This window comes from Myotis nattereri (assembly GCF_964212035.1).
Source record: "Myotis nattereri genome assembly, chromosome: 3".
NCBI classification, from domain to species: domain Eukaryota; kingdom Metazoa; phylum Chordata; class Mammalia; order Chiroptera; family Vespertilionidae; genus Myotis; species Myotis nattereri.
This window is the reverse complement of record NC_138077.1, coordinates 156,168,009-156,191,765: the sequence shown is the minus strand read 5'-3', so window position 1 is coordinate 156,191,765 and position 23,757 is coordinate 156,168,009. Positions and strand designations below refer to the sequence as shown.

The 23,757-nt window shown below is 35.6% G+C and overlaps 1 protein-coding gene across 1 annotated transcript in view; it reads left to right on the top strand.

The window, feature by feature from the left end:
• Nucleotides 1-23,757, top strand: part of ADGRL2 (adhesion G protein-coupled receptor L2) — a 190,586-nt gene that overhangs the window by 151,518 nt on the left and 15,311 nt on the right. The window contains exons 11-16 of the mRNA XM_081086246.1: nt 8,624-8,749; nt 9,036-9,241; nt 10,300-10,473; nt 11,568-11,777; nt 12,729-12,949; nt 14,271-14,337. Coding sequence (XP_080942372.1) covers nt 8,624-8,749; nt 9,036-9,241; nt 10,300-10,473; nt 11,568-11,777; nt 12,729-12,949; nt 14,271-14,337 — 1,004 coding nt within the window. The remainder of the gene's footprint in view (nt 1-8,623; nt 8,750-9,035; nt 9,242-10,299; nt 10,474-11,567; nt 11,778-12,728; nt 12,950-14,270; nt 14,338-23,757) is intronic.

The window sequence follows — 23,757 nt, the reverse complement described above, 5'->3', positions numbered from 1 at the left end:
TTCTGTGGAAATATTTTTGTCTGTTAACAAGAGATATTATTGATCACATTTCATAAACTTAATTCAGAAGCCAACACCTTTCCTGTATCTCTTAAAAGTTGGTGTCGTGTGTGTGTGTGGTATTTATTCCCCACTGAAAAATCATTAAAGGAAAAATGTGTTAGAGTACTTAAATGCCTGAATATGGATTGCTTAAGTAATGGAAGTGCTTGCTGTGGAACTGTGGCAAACGCTTTTCCATTTCATATATTATGCTCCTAATGAATTTAAATTACTTTCTGGAATGTGTTATCCCAGTCAAATATTTTAGGCAAACAGTGTGAGCCAAATGTTTATATTAATCACAACTGCCTTCAGGTGAAAATGTGATCAGTGAGCTACATCTTCCATACAGTAGAATATCCATGCTTCATAGATTGCAAAATAGCTGCCGATAGTTTGAAGCATGCTTTAGAATTTGAAGGCTGGCAACAAGAGGCAGGGATTAACTTGTGATACTTGAAAGAAGTACAGTAACATAAATTTAGGTTTGACTGATTTAGAAGTGTTGCTCATTCAGTGAGTTTGAGCTTAGATAAAGTTTTATAGTATCCCTTAGTAAATAAAGAAGTTTTCCAAGCATAAATATAAAAAAACCCCAGAAGGGATCATGACTAATCTTTCACCAAAGGAGTATATATCTGGAGCAGTGGATATTGAATGAAGTTTTGCTATCTGGGATGCCATATCTCGTTACCTAATTGTGTCTGCCTAAATCATGGGACTTTATATTAGAAAATGTAGAAGTGTAAAGTATATAGAAGAAATAGGCATTAATCAGATTGTGATACTTGGATTTAAATTCAAAACTTTAAATTGATTTAAATAAATGAATTTCTAGAGAGAAATAAAGTATTATTAAAATCATGTTTTTATTTACTGTGAGGTTTTAGAGTGATAAACAACTCAGTAACTTCAAATTAAATGAAATCAAAATAATTTGGCCTGACATGATCTGGGAGACCAGTCATAAGGAAAATGGTACCTACCATAGCCTTAGTAATAATACAGAGTGAAGAAAGCTCCCCTCTCTAAAGCTTTTATTATTTCTAAGGTTAATTTATTTACTAGTCTAATGAAATTCCTAAGATATACCTTAAACGAGTCTTCTCAAATGTTTCCAGTGATGTACTTGTAAGGAGAAAGGAGTATAGACTTTATCATCTTAGAGGATGAGTCATGGAAAATGTTATGACCTCGGTTTGTTTTTTTCTGAGTCTTCTAAAAGCAATATTTAAAACAAAAAGAAAAAAACCCAAAACTAAAATTTCCTTCTTATGCTCCTCCCAAGAGTGCCAGAAAATCTGACAGGTCAGGTTGATAGTCTGTGCTCCCATTAGCCTCGAATAATGCAGATAACTCTTATTATATGTCCCAGATAGTTTTATCTCAATTTGAGACATAGTCTGAAGATTTAAGTGTTTAGGAATATATTTTTCCCAATACCTGTATTTTTTAGAGTTCTAAAGGAGTATGTTTTATACTTAAAAAATTGTTTTTATTTAAAAAGGAACATTATGGGTGGAGATTCTTATAGAATGTAATGTAATGTTTGACTTTTCAAAAACAATGCCCTGAACTTACTGTGTGTGTGTGTGTGTGTGTGTGTGTGTGTGTGTGTGTGTATATATATATCTCCCAAGTCCCAAGTAATTATCACTGTGAAAGTCATTTTACATATTCTAATATAGTATGTCTTTTTATTTCTGAGATAAAAGAATTTTGTGACAAATATTATACATGAGTTAGTATGAGGAACACGTTCAACTTATTCTCATTTTAGACAGAGGACTGAAGTGGCCCGTTACCCTTTTATGTCCTCACTCTCTGGATGCTCTCACCTAAATTTAGAATATGGTTACGAAGTCTTTGGTTATTAGAGCAATTTGTTTTTTCTCCTTAGTGATTTCTCCTTCAGCCCTTAATTTACTTTGTTGTATGGTTCACCCTTACGTATGACTTTATAAAAATGCCATAATTATATCTGGTGTAGCTTTTAAAAGCCAGCTTTCAGGTATACCTTATCTTATATACAGTAAGAACAGCTGTACAGTTTGATGAGTTTTGACAAATGTACATCCACCAAACTAACAGCATAGTCAGCATTTCTACCAACCTAAAAGGGTTCTTTATGCTCTTTTCCAGTCAGTCTCCTGGTATCCCCAGCTCCAGGCAACCACTGATCTGTTTTCTGTCACTATAGTTTTGCTTTTTCTGGACTTTTAGTTTAAAGGAATCATATAATATATGATTTTGATCTTTTATGCGGAATAATGTTTTTGAGATTCACCCATGTTGGTGTGAGCATCAGTCATTTCATCCTTTTCATTGCCGAGGAGTATCTATACTAATAAAAGGGTAATATTCAAATTGGTCATGATGCCCTCACAGTCAAGACTGGATATGCTAATTAGTCATGGCTGGCATGCAAATTGACCATCACTCCAACACAATAAGAGAGGGATATGCTAATTAGCCCTGATATGTTAATTAGTAATGACCAGTATGCAAATTGACCATCACTCCAACACACAAGATGGCCGCCCCCATGTGGACACAAGATGGCTGCCACAAGATGGCCTGCAGGGGAGGGCAGTTGTGGGCCATCAGACCAGCAGGGGAGGGCAGTTGGGGCGATGGGGCCAGCAGGGGAGCAGTTAGGTTTTGATCAGGCTGGCAGGGGAGTGGTTAGGGGGTGATCAGACAGGTGAGTGGTTGGGAGCTAGCAGTCTTGGATTGTGAGAGGGATGTCCGACTGCCCGTTTGGCCTGATCACACTGGGATCCCGCCTAAATGGGCAGTCGGGCATCCTCAAGGGGTCCCAGATTGGAGAGGGTGCAGGCTGGGCTGAGGGACAATACCTCCCCCCCACACCCCCTCCCCCCACACACACACAGTGCACGAATTTCGTGCACTGGGCCTCTAGTTTAATTATAAGGACATACCACTAGTTGTATATTAACTCATTTGTTAGACATTTAGGTCATTTCCACTTTTTGACTGCAATTTTATTAAAGCTGTTCTTTTCCCCAAGAAATTGTACCATTTTTTACTCTTAACAGCAATGAGTGTTCCAGTTGCTCCACATTTTCACCAACATTTAGGATTGTCTTCTCAAATGTCTTTTTAAGTTTAGTCTAGTAGCATTTCATTTTGGTTTTATTTTGCATTTGTATGATTGCTAAGTTACATTTTATTGATAACTGTTCAACTTTTCAAGTGCGCTTATTGGCCTCTCATATGTCTTTTTGTGAAGTGTCTGTTCATGTATTTTGCTCATTTTTAATTAGATCATTGGTCTTCGTAGTAATAAGTTACAAAGATTCTTTATATATTCTTGATACAAATCTTTTGTCAAGTGTATGTACTCTGAATGTTTTCCCTCAGTATGTGATTTTAAAAGAATTTTCTTAATGATATCTTGAGAGAAGCAGTTTTTTATTCAACTCTAAGCTAATCCTGTTTCACTTATTCTTGTCATTGTTATTATTTTAAAGCAAATCTTAACATCATATTATTATTACTTTAAATACTTTGGTAAATATCCTATACTTTTTTCCAAGAAAACACAATGTCATTTTCATACTTTAAAATTTAACAAAAATAGCTTCAAAAGATAACAAACATGTGCTTAAATTTACTTGAGTCATATAAATTTGTTACTACTTAATAACTTAATTTTTTAAACCAGGATTCAGAAAAGTTCATGTCAGACATTTAATTGATACAATGATTTAGTCTCTTTTAATTAAAAGCCATTTATCCATACAGTTATTTTTTAAAACCATTTTCATTTTTGTTGAAGAAACTGACCAGATAATTTGTTCTGTAGAATATCCCACATTCTGGACTTGGCTTATTTCATCCTATGATATCATTTTATCATGAATGATATATACTGAAAATTATATCAGGAGGCTTGATCAGGGGAGTGGTTAGGGGGTGATATATATACTGAATGATATATACTGAAAATTATATCAGGAGGCTTGATCAGGTCAGATGTAAGTCTTATCTTCCCCCTCTACCCCAGAACTTTCTATTGCATCCTATTCAAGAGGCACATGTTTGCTTGTCTTTGTATCTTGCCATCGATTAGGTGTTTGAGTATTATCAGCCTAATTCACCCATTATAACATTTACTATTAATCATTTATTCTCCAATGGGCTTAGCAGCCTGCATGATTTTATGTCAGTGTAAGCTTAGTTACATTGCAGTAACAAAACCCCCAAAGTCACAGCAGCTCACAACAAAAGGGATTATACCCATCATGCTGTGTCACCATTGCAGGCTGGGCTTTGGTGCTGCTCCCTGTCATCTGTGGGCTCCAAGTTATGTTCACCCTGGGACTCAGGGTGATGGAGCCTACAATGTGATGGGTCTCCTGGCAGAAGCAGTAGTTCTCCCTGTATGCTCTCTCACTTTACTCCCCTTCTCCTCTCATCCCAGTAAATACTCTGTGATGAATTATAAAAATAGGACAGAGAAATATATTAAAATCCTATCTACAGCATTGGTTGTGAGTGAGGCTCTCCTATGAATCAAGTGGATTCAATTTCAGGAGATCTATTGAACAAAGCATATATTATTTCAAGCATACAGAAGTAGATAATATTATAAACAATCCTGGGTCTCCTCCTTCTTGATCAGATCAAGAATGAAGTAACCATCATCTTTAAATTACTTGTTAACATTGGTAAGCTTTTTAAAAAAATTTTTTGCTCTATGGGAAATGTACATTTAACAGTTACTTTTTGTTTTTCAAGTTAAGATTTCACACTACAAATGTAATTGAGTAATTTTTCTCTACTATGATAATTTTCATGTTTATGTATGTTAATACATGCATCTCTAGTGCATTCATCTGATATAAGAAGACTTCACTATTACTTAATTGTGCCAGTGATAGGTACTTCAGTGGCTTATGTGTTTTTCCTAGTACTGTAAGAAAACTTCAGTGAAAGTTTTTGTGTCTTCTTGTTCATATGTATGCCTTCCAGATATATATGTACATACACACTTAGAAATAGAATTTTTGAGTCTTAGAGCATGCCCATCTTCAACTTTACTAAATACTGTCAAATTGCTTTCCAATATAGTTTTGCCATTTTACATTCTCACCTGTAATACCATTATTCCCAGCCACTGTCTTTGTTAACACTATATTATTGACATAAACTTTGTCATTTTAATAGGTTTGACTTGATCACATTATTGTTTTAATTTGCAGTTCTTTGACTACTTTCTGCATTTATTGTTGTTGTTTTTTTGTTTTCTCTCCAGTAAATTTGTTGTCGACAACTTTTTCCTGTATACCTTTTTCTCTGTGGATAATACATTCTGAACACTAATTCTTTGAGAATTATATAGTTTGCAAATATTTATTTTTTATTGATGCCTTCTCTTTTTTACTTTGTTTATGATTTCTTTTGTTTTACAGAATAATGAAGTAAAATTTATTATCTATTCTTTTAGGGCCGTGCTTCTGATATCTTTTTAAGAAGTATTTTCTTTTTTGGTGTTTTGCTCAAGAAAATCTTCTCTACAGTTATAAAGATCTTGTGTTTTCTTTGGAAATCATAATATTTTCCTTTTTTACAATTATGCTTTTAATCCACCTAAAGTTAACTTTTGTTTATGTATGTAGGAGGTAACTAATTTGGTTATGTTCTCCATATGGATAATCAGTTGTTCAATACTTGTATTTGTAGTTGCAGAATCCATTCCTTTCCCGATTGGTTTGTAATGATATCTCAGTCATATATCAAGTTTATGTACATGTTAGGAGTATGTGTTAGGCGTTGCTTTGGTTTTGTTTCAATAATATTACTATCTGGTGAGTTCTTTCAGTTCTGTTCTGTGAAGAATTAATTGCCTTGCCTGCTTTTGGCATGGCTCCCCCACGTGAAATTTAAAATCATATTGTCAAGTTATTGCTACTCAAAAAAATCTTGTTGGAATTTTTATTAGAATTAGACTGAGTTTATAGATAGATTTTAAAAGAAGTGTCACAAATTTATTGTGTTCTCCCAAGTAAGACCATAAAAAATCTTTCATTTGTTATTAGATCTTTTAATAAAGTTCTGTGTTTTTCCCATTAATATCTTGTACTTTTCTCTTATTAGGTTTAGTCCTTGGGAACTACACTATTTATTTTTATTGTAATTAAAATAAAATTTTATTAACTTTAATTCTTCTAAAATTACATATTCTAATTGTTGCTTAGTCTATAGGACCACAGTTAATTTTGCTGGCTGTACAGCCTTGCCAAATTCTTTTACTTTCTCAGAGTATATGGAGTCTCCCTCAAGATTACTATGTTGTTAATTATATTTTCTGTAAACAGTAACAGTTTGCTTTTTTCTTCCAGTCTTTGTAGCTTTTGTTTTTCTTGAATTGCTGCATTAGCTCTTCTTTTAGTACAGTGCTAAATAAAACCTGTGATAGGGATCATCCTGACTTTAAAAGGAATGCTTCCAGAGCTTTTCACCTTTGTTTGCTCTAAGTTTAAAAAGGTACCCTTTTTCTGATACCAAAACCTTTATCTGAGCAAGAAATTATTTTATTCCTGTTATTTTTGTAAAGATTTCTTATATTGAATGAGTATTGGAATTTGTTTAATTCTTTCTGCTTTATCTTAATTTAGTAAATTACATTACTATATTTTCTTTTTTTACATATATTTTTATTGATTTCAGAGAGGAACGGCGAGGGAGAGAGATATAGAAACATTAATGGAGTGAATCACTGATTGGCTGCCTCTGGCATGTCCCCCACTGGGGTTCGAGCCCGCAACCTGGACATGTGCCCTGCCTAAGAATCCAACCATGACCTCCTGGTTCATAGGTCGATGCTCTCAACCACTGAGCCCCTCCAGTCGGGCCATTAATATATTTTCTAATGCATTGATTTCTGGAAGACTTTTTGAGTTAAACTCAGTTTGTTCAGGATGTTGTACTTAAAGTATGTATAAACTTACTAAATACTTTTGCATCTATATATTTAATAGATGTAATTTTTAAACTCTAATAAGTAAATATTTGTTGAATGAAATTAACTCTTTGTGCATATATATCTGTATTTGGAACATTTCATGAAACTCAAGATTATTTCCTTTTTTCATCCTGTCTTCCATCTTGTTTTGAGAATAATTGAGTGCCTTTCAGTGAAAGGAAAAGAGAGGTATATATTAGATGCATATTTTTGTCACTCTTCTTTCCCCCTTAACCCCCTACCCGCACACATGGGATCTGATCCGAGGAGAGATCATTCACCTGCTCATCAGCTTAATCTTTCTAAGCATGGATCAATAAAATAAGTATATCAGCCAATCTCCTAAGCTGATAGACTTCTAGGAGTTATATGACTCTCATTATAAACTTGTATTTTAGATGCTTGACATGTGGTCTGGTAGCTTATAAAAATCTCCCAGCATTATAATTTTATACTTATAAATAAATCTATATGTATTTTACAAAACAAAGGTGTGACGGATAAAAAGTAAAAAAAATAGTATTCAAGAGTTACTCTATAATGGCATAAGCCCATTTTGTAAAAAGAAAGGGAGTAAATGCATCATTGTATGTGTGTATGTGTACATACGTGTTTCCCTGGTATCCAAGTATAGAAATAGCTATGCAAGGATATACACTGTTAGAGAGGGTGTACTTAGGAAAAATATATATGAACTTTATTTATTTATTGAATTATTTAGAGTATGTGTTATCCTTAGTTGGCAAACTTTTACTGTGAAAGCCCAAATAGTATATATATTTTAGGCTTTTCAGTCCATGTGGTCTAAGTTGCAAATATTTAACGCATTGTAGCACCAAAGCAGCCATAAGACAATATGTAAGTAGGCCGTGTTCCAATAAAACTTTATTTCCAAAAGCAGATAGCAGGCCAGATTTGACACATAGGGCCTATTTTGACCAGCTTAAATATGTACAGATTGATAGTTACTAGTGAAAATTAATGGGGAGTTTTAATATCATGCTAGGCATTTTCTCATAAGTAAACTTAGCTGGTCTTACCACTTTTAGAAATTAGAGAAAAATCTATTACTGCAAAACTGACCTGTGGAGTCTTCTGTATTAAAACATATCTTATACATGTAAATAGATGTATACATACAATAAAGACATTCAAATTTATACTTCATGGTTTTACCCTTGGCAAGCAAATAACCATTGAAAAGGTACTTAACATGAAGAGCCCAGGTATCATTTTGATATACTTTTGTTTAATCATTTAAATAAGACACTGAACGTTTTGTATTATGAATTCATATACTATTCATAGGCTAAAAGTCTGGAATTAATTCATGACAAAAAATATAAACCTAAAAGAAAATGCTTATATGAAATATATGAAATACATCAAAATGATTATATGAAATTTTTCAGAGTAGTCAAGGCATAAGAACTTCTTAGAGTAATTTGGTTCATATTTTGTTGAGCTCTAACAGTAAAGTTTTGTAAGTAGATAAAAAGAAACAGTGGTTTTCATGGAATTATCATTTGCTCTTTGTAGTTTAAAGAATGCCCCCTTACTCCTCCTCCTCTATTCCTTTGCCTCACGCAGTCCTGGAAGTTGCAGTTCTCAGTACAGAAGGACAGGTTCAGGACTTCAAATTTCCTCTGGGCATCAAAGGAGCAGGCAGCTCAATCCAGCTCTCTGCAAACACTGTCAAACAGAACAGCAGGAACGGTAAGGTGGAACCGTCTTTAAAAACTGACAGGTTTTTTTTTTTTTGTTTGCTTAAACCTGTTAGGTCTAAAATGCTGAGTATTTGAATCCTGATATAACAAATACACTTTAACATTTAACAGCAGATTTAAAATAATGCCTTACTGTTTCCCAGTGAACTCAATTGAAATAAAGATTTTCCATAAGGATTTTTTTCATTTTATTCTTATTTTAATGTATCTATTTTTTTATTATTATTCATAAGTGTGTTTCCCGTAAAGTCATGTGGCTGTTTTTACTTTCCTAGGGCTTGCAAAGTTGGTGTTCATCATTTACCGGAGCCTGGGACAGTTCCTCAGTACAGAAAATGCAACCATAAAACTGGGTGCTGACTTTATTGGTCGTAATAGCACCATTGCAGTGAATTCCCACGTCATTTCGGTTTCAATCAATAAAGAATCCAGCCGAGTGTACTTGACAGATCCTGTGCTTTTTACCCTGCCACACATTGATGTAAGTTATGTATGTTAATAAAGTCGCGGAAGGTTAGAAAACCAGTGAGGAAGGAAAGCAAAGCTGGCATGCTGGGCATGGGGAGAGGGGCAATGGAGAGATGACGGAGTGGAAAGAAAGGATCTTGCCTTAGAATTTCAAATGTTGGACTAGGTCAGAACGACAAGTTTATTTAAGTCTGTGAACATAAAATTAAATGAGGTTCAGTGATTATTACAGCATAAGTGTATTTTTAATGAACATTACTACAGTAATCAACAGGAAAATGTAAATGACTATAATTTGTTGAATGAAAATCAACTCTTACCTTAGCAGCCGGAGAGCCCAGTGTTAACTGACAGGACTCTGCCTTTTTAGTGTGGCAGATCTCTTTTTGGTTTTCCTGATCATATTTGAACCAATTGTTATCAAGCCCGGATGTTGCCAAGTCTAGGATGGAAGAGATATGCCTTAGAATGCAAGTTGGTAGTTAAAGAATTACACTGTGTTGGAAGACTGAAGAATTTGGGCTATTGTTATACGTAGAGTGAATATGTGCCCACAGATAACCCAGTGGACCTCCAGAATTGGCAAAGAAAAATAAATGTATGTGGCTATTCTTGTCTGTCTGCTGCAGTTGATTCAGTCTTCTAAGAATCCTGATGTTGCAAACGTGTCACTGGGAATAAACATGAGCTCTACATGGGAAATTGATTTTAAAACACTTGGTCCTTACAGAGTTATCTTAGAACAAATCGATGGGTCTGATTTTGTCAGAAAAGGAAAAGAAATGGTTCTAATGTGCGATCAATATATAAAATCATAAGATGGAAATCGTAATTGTGTAAAATGGGTCTTTGGTAATTTATGGAACACTTTAGAGTGTTTTGGACTATAAAGCTCCTGTTAAGTTAGATATCTGCCTGGCATAGCATAGTCTACAATTTTGCTGATGAAAAATTTTATAGTCCGAAACTTACAAAGTTTAATCTAAATTACCTTTTACACATATTAAACAATTGCTATTGCCATGTTAGAGTGTAAAAATCCTAATTTTATCTTGTCACATTATTTCCCAGCCTGACAATTACTTCAATGCAAACTGCTCCTTCTGGAACTACTCAGAGAGAACTATGATGGGATATTGGTCTACCCAGGGCTGCAAGCTGGTTGACACTAATAAAACGCGTACAACATGTGCATGCAGCCACCTAACCAATTTTGCAATTCTTATGGCCCACAGGGAAATTGCAGTAAGTATTTGCACTTCTAATTAGTGGCAGAGAAAAACCTCAGAGATTCAAAACAGCTGTGTGACAGTCCCTTCTTTGGGTGCTAGTTCTAACTAAAAAGCAAGCAGAGTAGTGTGGGTTTCTTATTGTTTCTACACAGGCCATATATTTTAGGAAGCCTTGGCACTATATTGTTACTTCTCAAAATCATGTGCTTTACAGACTTATTCTGAGTTTTTCTCCTTTGGGCAGGTGTCTGACAGAGGTGGTCGGGGATTGAAGTAGGCCATACTAAAGAGAGAGGGCTCTAAAGTTTCATACCCTTCTCCTCTTGAATGTTCGAATCTCATTTCACAACTTTTAAGTTTCCCAATCATTTTGGTCACTGCAAACTGCAGATTTTGAAAGGCCAGAATGGTTACTGGAATATTCCTTAGTATTTCTTTATGTAATTAAGAAAATAATAGCCAGAAGGTAAAAATACTTTAAGAAGCATGAAAGTTCTCAGAACTGTTGTATACTTGATTCTTAGTATAAAATCTATAATATAAAAGCGCAGTATGCCAATTAGACCAGATGTTCTTCTGGATGTCCTTCCTGATGACCTTCTGGATGAAGCCTGGCCTGCAAGGGAAGCCTGGGTCTCGGGTGCCAGAGGGAAGCTGGTGCCAGCAGCTGGGGGAAGGAAGGCCTACTCTTGCATGAATTTTGTGCATCGGGCCTCTAGTATAATATAAAAACCCAAGGAGAAAGTTAAAACTTAAAATTTGACTCATATGTTAGCTGGGAAGTCATTTAATACAAGTTATTTTTTATCATTACTAAATATTCTTTATTGTTTTATATTTTCTATGTTTAGGTAATCATTTCAATCATTTTGAAATAATTGGATTACTTTCTAGTAAATTCTTCCACTTTCATACGTCATCTTTGGATATAAATATTGATAATATTGAACTGTGTTATATGATCAGTATTTCTTTTTAGTATTGAGCCCTGTTGGAGCACACATGAGTGTTCAGAGGGTTTAGTATTAAAAGATGAGCTATCACATGTGAAAACTCACCTTGAGTTGTAATGAGGAATATTAACGTTTTTTATGTTTTTATTTTCAGTACAAAGGTGGAGTTCACGAATTACTCCTGACAGTCATCACCTGGGTGGGAATTGTCATTTCCCTTGTTTGCCTGGCTATCTGCATTTTCACCTTCTGCTTTTTCCGTGGTCTCCAGAGTGACCGTAACACAATTCACAAGAATCTTTGTATCAACCTTTTCATTGCTGAGTTTATTTTTCTAATAGGCATTGATAAGACAGACTACATGGTAAGTACCCCTTCAGTTTATTGACCTTGAATCTCTGAAAATTATGATGACAAGTGTGAATCCCCTCATCCTTGTATGCTGATATTAATATTTGACCTTGTTAACAGTCTAATTGACATGGCACAATTGAAGGATAATTTGTAGTAAATTAAAAGGCAGCCCAGTCATTAAATAAAATTATGAGTTCATTCATTCCTCATAGTCAGGTACAGTTGACATTTTTCTGGGTTGTTACTAAGACACATAATTTGATTAGAAGAATGCTGGGATACTGAAATGGAAAGATTCTGTTTTTACAGTTTTGATTTTCTCACATAGTTATTCTGACCAGTGATCATTTCTTCATATTCTGAGCACTTTATTCATTATGACTTTTCCGTGTTATGAACATAATTTAATAATTAATTTTTCACCCTATATTCATTTGCACTGGGCTGAATTTAAGAATCCTTTACATATGACAGGAAAGTAATGTTAGGTAATTAGAGCTGGGGTATTTGTCATTAAAGCAAATTTTTAAAATTCTGGAATAGAAAAAATAGAAATAGTATATTTGGAAACAACTGTTCTATAATGAAACAGATCATCTGCAAGTAGAGTATTAAGAGTTAATCATGGATAATTCTAGAAGAGAAATTAAGATGCTTTGTTATTTCTTTAATTTTTAAAAAATTTCACTATAAATCGTAAAGCTTTAGAGTGGTGAAATTTCTAGCACACCTGGCATATTATATATACTATAAGCATTACACTTTCCAAATTTGGCAGTGTTTGTAACTCATTTCCATTTTTGAAAAAAACATTTAAAGAAGCAGTATTTAAATAATGACATATTTTTAAAGACAGTGGTGAGCACCATCAGTGACTGTTTTACAATTATGAAGTGGGCTGTTTCCATTCATGTGTTCTTTGTGTTTTCTTTTTGTTTTTTGTTTTTCTTTTTCTTTATAGATTGCATGCTCAATATTTGCAGGACTTCTACACTTTTTCTTTTTGGCTGCTTTTGCTTGGATGTGCTTAGAAGGTGTGCAGCTCTATCTAATGTTAGTTGAAGTTTTTGAAAGTGAATATTCAAGGAAGAAATATTACTATGTTGCTGGTTACTTGTTTCCTGCCACAGTGGTTGGAGTTTCAGCTGCTATTGACTATAAGAGCTATGGAACAGAAAAAGCGTAAGTAATTGCAAGCGACCTGAGTGTTTTTCAAGTGAATAATTTTTTAAAGCCTGTTAGCTGTCAGTGAGGTTCCCTGACAGACTAAAATAGCCTCTGAAAGCTTTATTGGAAGAGAATGGGCATGCCGTGTGCAAATTACAATCAAGTCTTTTGTAATTTTCTAGGTTCAGAGGATTTGTACTCTGGTGAGGCAGATTCTAAATTATGGACTTTCTTTTTTTTAATACAAAAGATTGACCTGAAACAAATTGGAAAAGTAAATAACTTTTTGGCCTTAGAAAGATATTAAGTAAAAATCCTTCTGAACTTAAAGCATCTGACAGGTCTAACTACTCAGTTTTAAGCTAATGCTTCATTAGTTCTCTTTGTGCAGCCAGCCCTCCAGCTAACTCTCATTCTGAATTGTGACAGTAGCACATTCCTTTCCATATGTTTTACTTTGATAATATTTTATCAGGCAGTTTGAAAGGATTAAAATAAGTCACTGTCTTTCATTTATAAAAATATAGATATTTATGGAAAGTGACAGAAAGTAGGACATAGCCATGTTTCTAAGGATTTTATTTGCTAGAGGCATGAATTTGCCTTCTAATTCTGTTTATTTTTTCCTTTGATAAAATTAGTTATATAAAGATTCTTTGGACTAAAGAAAGCTTTTTTGACTGTACCGATGATGAAAGACAAATAAAAGAAATTCAGTGGGGATTCAGTGTTATGTGAAAAATGAACCACTAAGTAAAATCTGTCTTAATAAATTTATGCATCATTTACTCTAATACTGTATGAGTCTGTGCTTTGATTTTTTTTTCCCCCCAGTATTTATCCATTCTCAGTTGAGGTATTTTATTTATGCTATGCAGTTTTGCAACAAATATAATGTAAACTTTTTTTGTCTATTATGTTCCCCAGGATTAAGCACTTTAAGCTCACATATAGATCTGAAAGGCAAAAATTGAAGATAGCTTTAAAATGATGAGACAATTTGGAATATTGAGTTTAAAGTTTTTCTTAGTAAAGTCAGTGATCTTAAGAATTAGGGATTGGGATGTGATCATGTTTATTATTTCCTCATACAAACATAACTATGTCTTTATCAAATTTAAAACCTGAAGTGAAAACCAGTAGGTTGAAGTAAATATATTGCTATTTTTTACCTGAAATTCAGCCTAGAATTAATAAAATTGTTCTTGCCCATGATAAATGAATTTTCAAAGGCAAATGTAAATGCACTTTTATTAGATTTTAAAATTTATATTTTCCTTGTCATGTTAAGTATCCATTGAAGCTACTTATTACATTATTTTTCTTTCCATAATAGTTGCTGGCTTCATGTTGATAACTATTTTATATGGAGTTTCATTGGACCTGTTACTTTCATTATTCTGGTAAGCAGACCCTACCTTCCCTTCATTTTTGGCTTGCTGCTTTAGCAGTGCTATTGAAAAGGGGATACTTTGTTTTACTGTTACTTATCTATGCCTTCAATGATTATAAACCCATCTAGCTTATGGAATAAAATTATATAGTATATTTTAAATATTATACCATTACTGAGAGTTTATACACTTACTAATTAGTAGTTTGTGAAATCCTCTCTCCTGTAAAAAGTATTTTTTCTTATTTTTAATTCAGTTTGATAAAAAAAAATGTAATCTTTGAAAATCTCACATATAAAACATGTTAAGATTGCATGGTTTCAAACTAGATTGATAATTATAAAGGAATAACTGATATGTATAGCATATTTCATTTTTAAGTAGTGGAGTGTTTTTGCTAAGAGTTTTAATTCAGGAACTTCTGTCTCCAAAATCTATAATATTTGTCCTGTACCAAGCCTATATGGCATTTATGAATTAAATGAATATTTTATGAAAGTGAAAGAAAATTAGCTTAATATTTACTATCGTAATTTTCACACAGTAATTTAGTACTTTTAAATAAATGTCCATATCCTGAGTTCTTTTTAGGGTAGTTTTTTTTTTTTAATTTTTCAATTACAGTTTGCATTCAGTATTATTTTATATTAGTTTCAGAGAACAGACTGTTGGTTGCCAGGGTGGAGGCGCTTTGGGGGTGAAAAAGCTGAAGGGATTAAGAACTACAAATTGGTAGTAACAAAATAGTCACAGGGATGTAAAGTATAGCAGAGGGAATATAGTCAATACTATTGTAATAACTCTGCCAGGTGGGTACTTGAAATATTGAGGGGACCACTTTGTAAAGTATATGATTGTCAAAAATATATTTAAGCTTAGATTAATGAGTGAATAATAAATCAAATTTAGCTTCATTAGAAATAAAGTTACTTTTCTAATACTTAAAATACCAAATAACTTATATTTTAAAATAAATTTGATATAAGTATAATGACATTAAGGTTCTTTTTAACTTTTTACATTATTGTTAGTCAAATATTTGAAGTCTAATAAAAATGAAAATGTAACAAATATATTTGGATTTCAGTATTTAAAACTTTTCACTCAGTTGTAGCCTTAATTGTTAGAAATAGATGTTATTGACCATTATAAGATTGAAAAGGAAACATAAACAAGTTTAAATATTGCCTATATCTTTTTATTACTGTTTAAGCATTCTTTTTCTTAAAAGGGGGACACAAATGAGCTCCTTAGGATAGTTCTGTGGTTAACTAGTGTTTCATAAAGTTGAGAAAAATTTTAGTAATTCAAGGAAATTTAAAACTACTTTAAGTGTATGTACATTTGTCACTAAAATGAATTTTTAACACAATTATACAAAGCCAAATGAAAACTTGAGATGAATGCCTGTATGAATCAGACCAGGAAAAGTGTTGCTGGGTAAGCTGATTTCTCGTCGGAATTACTCAATCCAGAAGCTTGTCCCAGTTTTCGTTCTTGGTTTACTGATGTTAACACAGCCTAAGCCTAGGTTGAATTATAAGACAAATAGCTAACATGAAAGGATACAGTCCTTATAGATACAAGCTTCTTTTTCCCCTCTTAGCCTTTGACCAAATATAGTGATATTTTGAATATTTTAAAGAACATTTTAGGGATATTTGGTCTATATGTCTTATTTTGTACTGCAGTTTTATTTATTTTCCATCTCTAAAGATAAATACTGACTTTAGAACAATAAAAACGGTTTCACTTGGCAGAAGGAGTTAATGTTCACATATACTCAGTTTCCAGTAAGAAAAGGTAAAGGACATTTTATTATATTGCCCATTTTACAGTGTCATTATTATCCTCTACCAAATCATTTAAGTTGAGATGTGAAGGGCTTTGGGAAGCAGTGTTCCCAACTTAAAACAAAACAAAACAGCAGGTAGCAATCACAGTTAAAGATCCTGAGAGCGATTCTTCTCTTGGAATTGCTTTGCCCTCTAATTGTCCCAGCACGGAGACAGAATGGAATAGAGTGTAAAACATTATCTTGTGTGTAACCTAAATTGAGATATGATACCATTATAGAATACAGGTTTGTTGAATATTAATAGATTTACCTGCATATATTCGTCTGGTAATACAGGACCTTTGAAAGGCAATTTAGACACAAATCTTAGTAATATAAATTATATGGTATCCTCTACATTTTTAAAATTTATCTTTATTGAAAGTATTACAGATATCCCTTTTGTTTCCCCATTGACCCCCTCCACCCCATATCCACCCTCCCCATACTTTCACCACACTATTGTCTGTATCCATGGGCTATGCAAAAATGCATATAAGTTCCCCCAATTAATCTATCCCCACCCACCCTCCACCCCCTAAGAAGTATTCTTATAACAAGTTTTTCATTTCCAATTTTTCTGAATTGAAACTGTTTAACTTAGTAATATTAAACAAGTGTACATCTTTCATAATGCTCTATGAAAAAAAATAACATGCTATGGAAGATAAAACTTCCTACTTCTATGTTTCTATTGAGTGTCTCGCCTACAGGCCACTAGAGTTATTATATCTATGAGAAAAGTGCTTGCAAGTAATGAGCAGTGGGAAACTATTAGTATGCCTGAAATGGTTTAATGAGAGCTTGGATCATGACACCTCAGGAGCTATTCTTATCATTTGGACAGCTCCATCTGCATCATTAATAATTAATTCAGTTCAGTAAGAGTTCAGCTCACACACTCATTTAGAAGTTTTCTTCAGAGAACACCTCTCTGGTTGCCAGTCCCTGGGAGAAATAGGTTTCTGCTTGACTAACAGCGAAGATCTGGAGATACAAGTGCAGTTTTAGAGTTGCATTTGCCAGGTAGCAAAAGCTCCAGGGAGGACAAAAAGGGTCAGAACATGTGCAGTTCAGTTAGGTTACTTCAGAGTGGTGTTTCTGTGCTTCTGTCTTATCATATCCGTGTCAGCACTGCCAGCTGTGGGATGAATTTTAAGCTGCTAAGCTCAGGCGGATGTGATCCAATTGAGCAGGTTGATGACTGGAATGCAAACTGTGCGTTCCTGTAATCTGTGGAGCCTTTTTGTATTTTTAAATTTCTCATGTCATCAATATGGGTGATGACTAGCTATGCCTGTCATTAAGTGGTGATGAATTTTATCAGCAAATTATACTGGAGGATTATTAAAACAATTTATAAAGTTGGTATTTTGGAGTAGGTAAAAGAATATTATGTGTTATTGGCAAGAGAAAGAATCCCCCCACTTGGTGATTTACTATTTTTTAGCTAGATAGGAAAATACTTTTCTTCTGAATTTGCTGTCAGTCTTTTTTTTTTTTAATATTTTTTATTGATTAAGATATTACATATGTGTACCCTCTACCCCCCCCCCCTGCTCATTCCCTCACCCCCCCATTGTCCGTGTCCATTGGTTAGGCCTATATGCTTGCATATAAGTCCTTTGGTTGATCTTTCCCCCTTGCCCCCACCCTCCCCTACCTTCCCTCCAAGGCCCGACAGTCCAATCAATGCCTCTCCGTCTCTGGATCAGTCCTTGTTCATCAGTTTATGTTATTCATTATATTCCACAAATGAGTGAGATCATGTGGTATTTATCCGCTCTCCAGTTCCATCCATGCTGTGGCAAATGGTAAGAGTTCCTTTTTCTTCTTCCTCTTCTTAAAGAATACCTTTCAGCATTTCATATAATGCTGGTTTGGTGGTGATGAACTCCTTTAGCTTTTTCTTATCCGTGAAGCTCTTTATCTGACCTTCCATTCTGAATGATAGCTTTGCTGGATAAAGTAATCTTGGTTGCAGGTTCTTGCTATTCATCTCTTTGAATATTTCTTGCCACTCTCTTCTGGCCTGCATGGTTTCTGTTGAGAAATCAGCTGACAGTCGAATGGGTACTCCCTTGTAGGTAACTGACTGTCTTTCTCTTGCTGCTTTTAAGATTCTCTCTTTATCTTTTGATCTTGGCATTTTAATTATGATGTGTCGTGGTGTGGTCCTCTTTGGATTCCTTTTGTTTGGGGTTCTCTGCGCTTCCTGGACTTGTAGGTCCATTTCTTTCACCAGGTGGGGGAAGTTTTCTGTCATTATTTCTTCAAAAAGGTTTTCAATATCTTGCCCTCTCTCTCCTTCTGGTACCCCTATAATTCTGATGTTGGTACGCTTGAAGTTGTCCCAGAGGTTCCTTACACTGTCTTCATATTTTTTGAATCTCTTTTCTTTTTTCTTTTTCGGTTGGGTATTTTTTGTTTCTTTGTATTTCAAATCTTTGACTTGATTCTTGGGATCCTCTTGTCTGCTGTTGGATCTCTGTAAATTATTCTTTATTTCAGTCAGTGTATGCTTAATTTCTAGTTGGTCCTTTTTCATGTCCTCCATGGTCTCACTATACTCCTTGAGGGATTCATTAAATTTATCGGCGGTTTCCATAAAATTCTTGAAAAACCTTATAAACGTGGCCTTGAACTCTATGTCCAGTCGTTTGCTTTCCTCCATTTCTGCCATTTGTGACCTGTTTCTTTGTCTCCACATTTTGGCTGCTTCCCTGTGTTGATAGGGTGGCCCTGCACGCCAGGTGTCCTGTAGGGCCCAGTGGCTCAGCCTCCCCAGTTACCTGGGGTGGACACTCTTGGTGCACTCTTGGTGCCTTGGTTGTTGTAGGATCACTGGGAGGAATTGACCTCCAGGCCAATTGGCTGTGGGAATCAGCTGTGTCTGAAGTGGGAGAATGGTCCCCCTCTGACCACTGGGTACAGTGGCTCCTGGATCTAAGGAGGTGCTAATTCAGCCCCTGCCTGAGGCCACACAGCAGGAGCCACGAAGAGGCTCAGCTGTGAAGCAATGCAAGCCGCTGCGGGGCCTTGGGCCTTCTCTTGGAAGTTCCGGGTCTGCCTGGCTGGGCTGTAGTTAGGTACATTCACATGCAAAAGCCTCTGCCGCAGCCTGGGTGGGGCGGGGTCTCAGGGAGTCAAAGGGCGGAGAAAGAAGCTATGGCTGATTCTCCGTGCCCGGAGGGAGTCGCGCATCTCAGTGTCCCGGTAACGGCTGCAAGCACCTCTGAGGGAAAGCCGCCCTCAAGTTCGCCCGCTGCCGCCTGACAGACCAGCCTCTCCCCGTATGAGTCCTGGGTCCCCAGAGACTCGCCGGAACCGGAGTTCAGAGCAGTCGGGAGCTTGTGATTCAAAAAGACAGCCGCATCCTCAGGTGCCACCCCCTTTCCGCGCGCGCGAGCCGCCGCCGTACCTCTGCACTCCACCTCCGCAGCTCCTCTGGCTCTCAGCGTGCTTTTCTTTTCTTCTAGTTGTAGAAATTACACTCAGCCAGCCTTCCTGTTGTTCTGGACGATGCCTGCTCTGTCCTTTGGGATATTTTTCAATCGTTGTGTGAGGCGACTATTTCCCGGTGTTTATCTATGCCGCCATCTTAGTTTCTCCCAACACATATGCTTTCCGCAGACCATCTCCTTGGAATGGGCACGGCCTTCCTCCGTGCACCAGAGTAGAGGACCCTTTTGCTGTCAGTCTTTTGCATAGAATTCTGTTGAGACGTCTGTATAGCTGTTTACCTGTGTACACATGCATGTGCAAGCACATATACACACATATACTCACACACAGAATGGAGTTAAAATCTGATTAATTCCTAGTTGTGTTGCCTCATCTCCAGAATTAGTCATCAGTATGGACATTTAGGTTGGTGAGTTGCCATATCACATGTAGCACAACCTATATAACCTGTGCTTGCTTATCGGGGGCTTCTATGTGAAGGACTGAATAATGGCATGTACCTGCCAGGTTTAGACAAATCTTTGTAACTGTCTCTTTCCTTTCTCACCATTGCATAACACCTTCCAACCTATCCCAAAATAACTATGTTTAAACTCAGTAGTAGTCATGTTGGAAAGAAAAAACAAGGAACAAGATGGGGGAGTAAAAAGTGGCTGTATTGAATGGAGGGAGAAGAGCAGCACTTGGATAGTGGAGACCAGCTTCTCTCCTGGTCTTTTTTCCCGCCCCCCAGTGAGGAATAGGGGAGATTCCATGTTTGAAGGTTGTGATTTATTTCTTAAATGCATACCAAACACAGGAAAATAAATTGGAAGAAATAAAAGTGAGAAAAAAGAAATCACTTACTCTAACCAAAAGGGAAAAAAAAGAAGCAGCAGCCCAGAAGTATATGGTTGGAAAGAGCCATTTATGTCCTGGGGAAAGTGCAAAGAAGAAAGGACCCAGAATCGCAGCCAGTTCTTTACTTGAAATTAACCCTTTCAGTCTTCGAGTGGCTATTTTGAATGATAGGTTTTATCAAAGAGGTTTCTATTTACCTGTTTGTTCTGATTTTCAGTTGTATTTTAAGAGAATAAGAAAGGAGTAGAAAAGAGATGGGGGAAAATCTGTTGAAATATTTTACTCTACAAAATCATGATCCTTATTAGAGCATATTATCTCCTGAAAAGATCATAGCAACAATATTTGTTCTCTGAAAATAAAAATTAGCATTTACATTTTTAAAGCATTAGAAAAAAATAGAAGAACTCTAAGTTCACACTAAAATGTTGTTTATACTTCAGTATATGTTCTATTTAAGTACAGAAAATATTTCATTGTCATATATGTTGGTGGTAACATATTAAAATGTTTAATACCTAAATGATATTTTTTTTTCATTTGTCTAATAAAACTAGTAAATATGTATTAGTGACTTCTTTTACATGTGGAGTTGGGGAGAAGTATCTTAGCTTTTATTATGATTTACAGTATGTCTTGCAGGCCTTTTGTCATAATTACTTTCACTTGACATGATGGCATTTCTTGTCCTATTAAAGATACCATTACCTCACCATTTGTCTATCTTCAAGTCATATTTCAAAGGCTAAATTAGTGTTGGATTTAATTATAAATTTCTTGGGATCTAAATATTAGTGCATTGGCTATAATTATATTTTCAATTTCTTTATTTACTTCTATTTTTTATTTATCTTTATTGTTGAAAATATTTCAGATGTCACTCTTCTTCCCCCATTAACCCTCTCCACCCTGCTCCCACTCCCTTCCTAAGCCTTCACCACACCCTTGTCTGTGACCAGGGGATATGCACATATACATATAAGTTCTTTGGTTAATCTCTTTCCCTCCTCCTCTGAAATATGTCAGACTGTTTGCATGCTTCAGTGTCTCTGGGTTCATTTTGTTTGTCAGTTTATTTTGCTCATTAGATTCCATATGTAAGTGAGATCATGTGATACTTGTCTTTCTCTGACTGGCTCACTTCACTTAGCATAAATGGGAGAATTCATAGACACTTCTGAAAGAATCTGAGTCAAATATCCTTCTGCAGTTTTATGATTATTTTCTACTAGAGGCCTGGTGCACGAAATTCGTGTCCCTCAGCCCAACCTGCACCCTCTCCAATCTGGGAGCCCTCAGGGGATGTCCTACTGACAGCTTCGGCCTGCTCCCCGTGGTTCTCTACTCTCTGCGGACCTAGCTGCTTGACACCACTGCAGGCCCTGGTGTCTGCTCTCTGGGGGGCCTGCTTGCCCCTTGCCACTATGGCCAGGGGCAAGCAGGGCCCTGTTGTCTGCTTGCTGTAGGGGCCGGGCTGTCTGCTCTCTGCGGGGGCCTGCTTTCCCCTTGGCGCCGTGGCAAGGGGCATGCAGGGCCCAGCTGTCTGCTCTCTGCAGGGGCTTTCTTGCCCCTCGCCCCCACAGCGAGGGCTTAAAGGACTGGGGGACTCCAGTGGTGCTGAGGGGAGTGGGTGCTGCCATCTTTGTTGTGAAGTGATGGCCAATTTGCATATTCCATCTTTATTAGATAGGATTACATTTAGTTGGTTTTAAAGAGACTCATTTTTAAAATGTACCTGAGAAACATTTGATATTAATTATGTTAGAAACAATAGCCCTTATTTTTGCACTCAGCTTTCATGGCTTTGTGTGACATTTAGTTATGTGAGTTTAACATGAACAGTTTGAGAAAACACAACTGTATGTTAAACACACCGTTTGGCTAGTGGAGTAGAATTGTGTGGGCATTTTAGCCATTTGCTGAGGCTGGGATGGTAGTGTTTTACAAAGGAAATGGAGAATTAGCTATTTGGCAAGTTCATCAGGTGAAAGTTATTTCCACCATGACAAGCACACACCTCATGTTATTTAGGATTTCTTTGAGGCCGTATTTTATACATTCATTCATTTATTATTTATCTTTAAGGCATTCATCATCTGAGTGATTTATAAATTGGATTACTCCATAGAAGTGGAACACTTTTTAAAAAATATATTTTATTGAATTTTTACAGAGAGGAAGGGCGAGGGATAGAGAGTTAGAAACATCGATGAGAGAGAAACATTGATCAGCTTCCTCCTGCACGCCCCCTACTGGGGATGTACCCGCAACCAAGGTACATGCCCTTGACCGGAATCAAACCTGGGACCCTTGAGTCTGCAGGCCAACACTCTATTCACTGAGCCAAACCGGCTAGGGCTGGAACACTTTTTAAAATATAAAACTAGTATATCTTTGTTTTGTTTGAAGGCTGATATTTTCTCTGAGAATAAATTGGTATACTGAATCTCAGCACTGACATTATAGTAGCTAAATAACCTTTGGCAAGATACTTAACATCGCAGATTTGTAAAATGGCTGTCTAGTTATATTTTAAGAGAACAAGAAAGGAGTAGAAGAAAGAAGGGGAAAAGAGTACTGCCTGCTACTACCTCTATAGATTGTTGTTGGTTTTTCCCCCCTGTAACTTCAGAACTTTATGAATTGTGAATGTATTATATTTTTAACTAGAAAACATTCACACACATATAATGTTAACCTCCATAGGGGAAAGAGAGAGGAAGGGAAAATGCATCTAGCAGTCTGTTTTTTTAGGATGAAATAAGGTACGTTTTCTGTGGCAACTTCTACTTGTTTAGTCCTTAGTCTTATCAAGATGAAAATGTCTTTGTATCATACTTAGTTTTAATTCTATTTTTATGTACTTAGATTTTATGTTTATTGAAAAATGTATTATTCATCTTTACCTGATTTTCTCCATTGAAAAATATGTTTGGATGGGTTCACCTCCAAGATTTCACATTTTGTACTCATTTTCTTTCCATAGCATAATACTTTTATATATCCACATTTTTTCACATTCACATTCTTTATTTTCTTAGAGTTTTTACATTATAGGGGGTAATAACATTTTTTTCTCCCTGGACTATACTACTACTACTACTACTACTACTACTACTATTATTTTATCTTTAGAGGGTAATTAATATGTTTAGAAAATAATGAACACCAAATTGAGGATCTATCTATGCTTCAGGAAATTGTTCAAGAAAAAGAAAGGTTGAATGACAACCTAGGTCCAAAAGTTTGTAATAAAAGAAAAAAAGTAGTTAAATTAGGACATATAA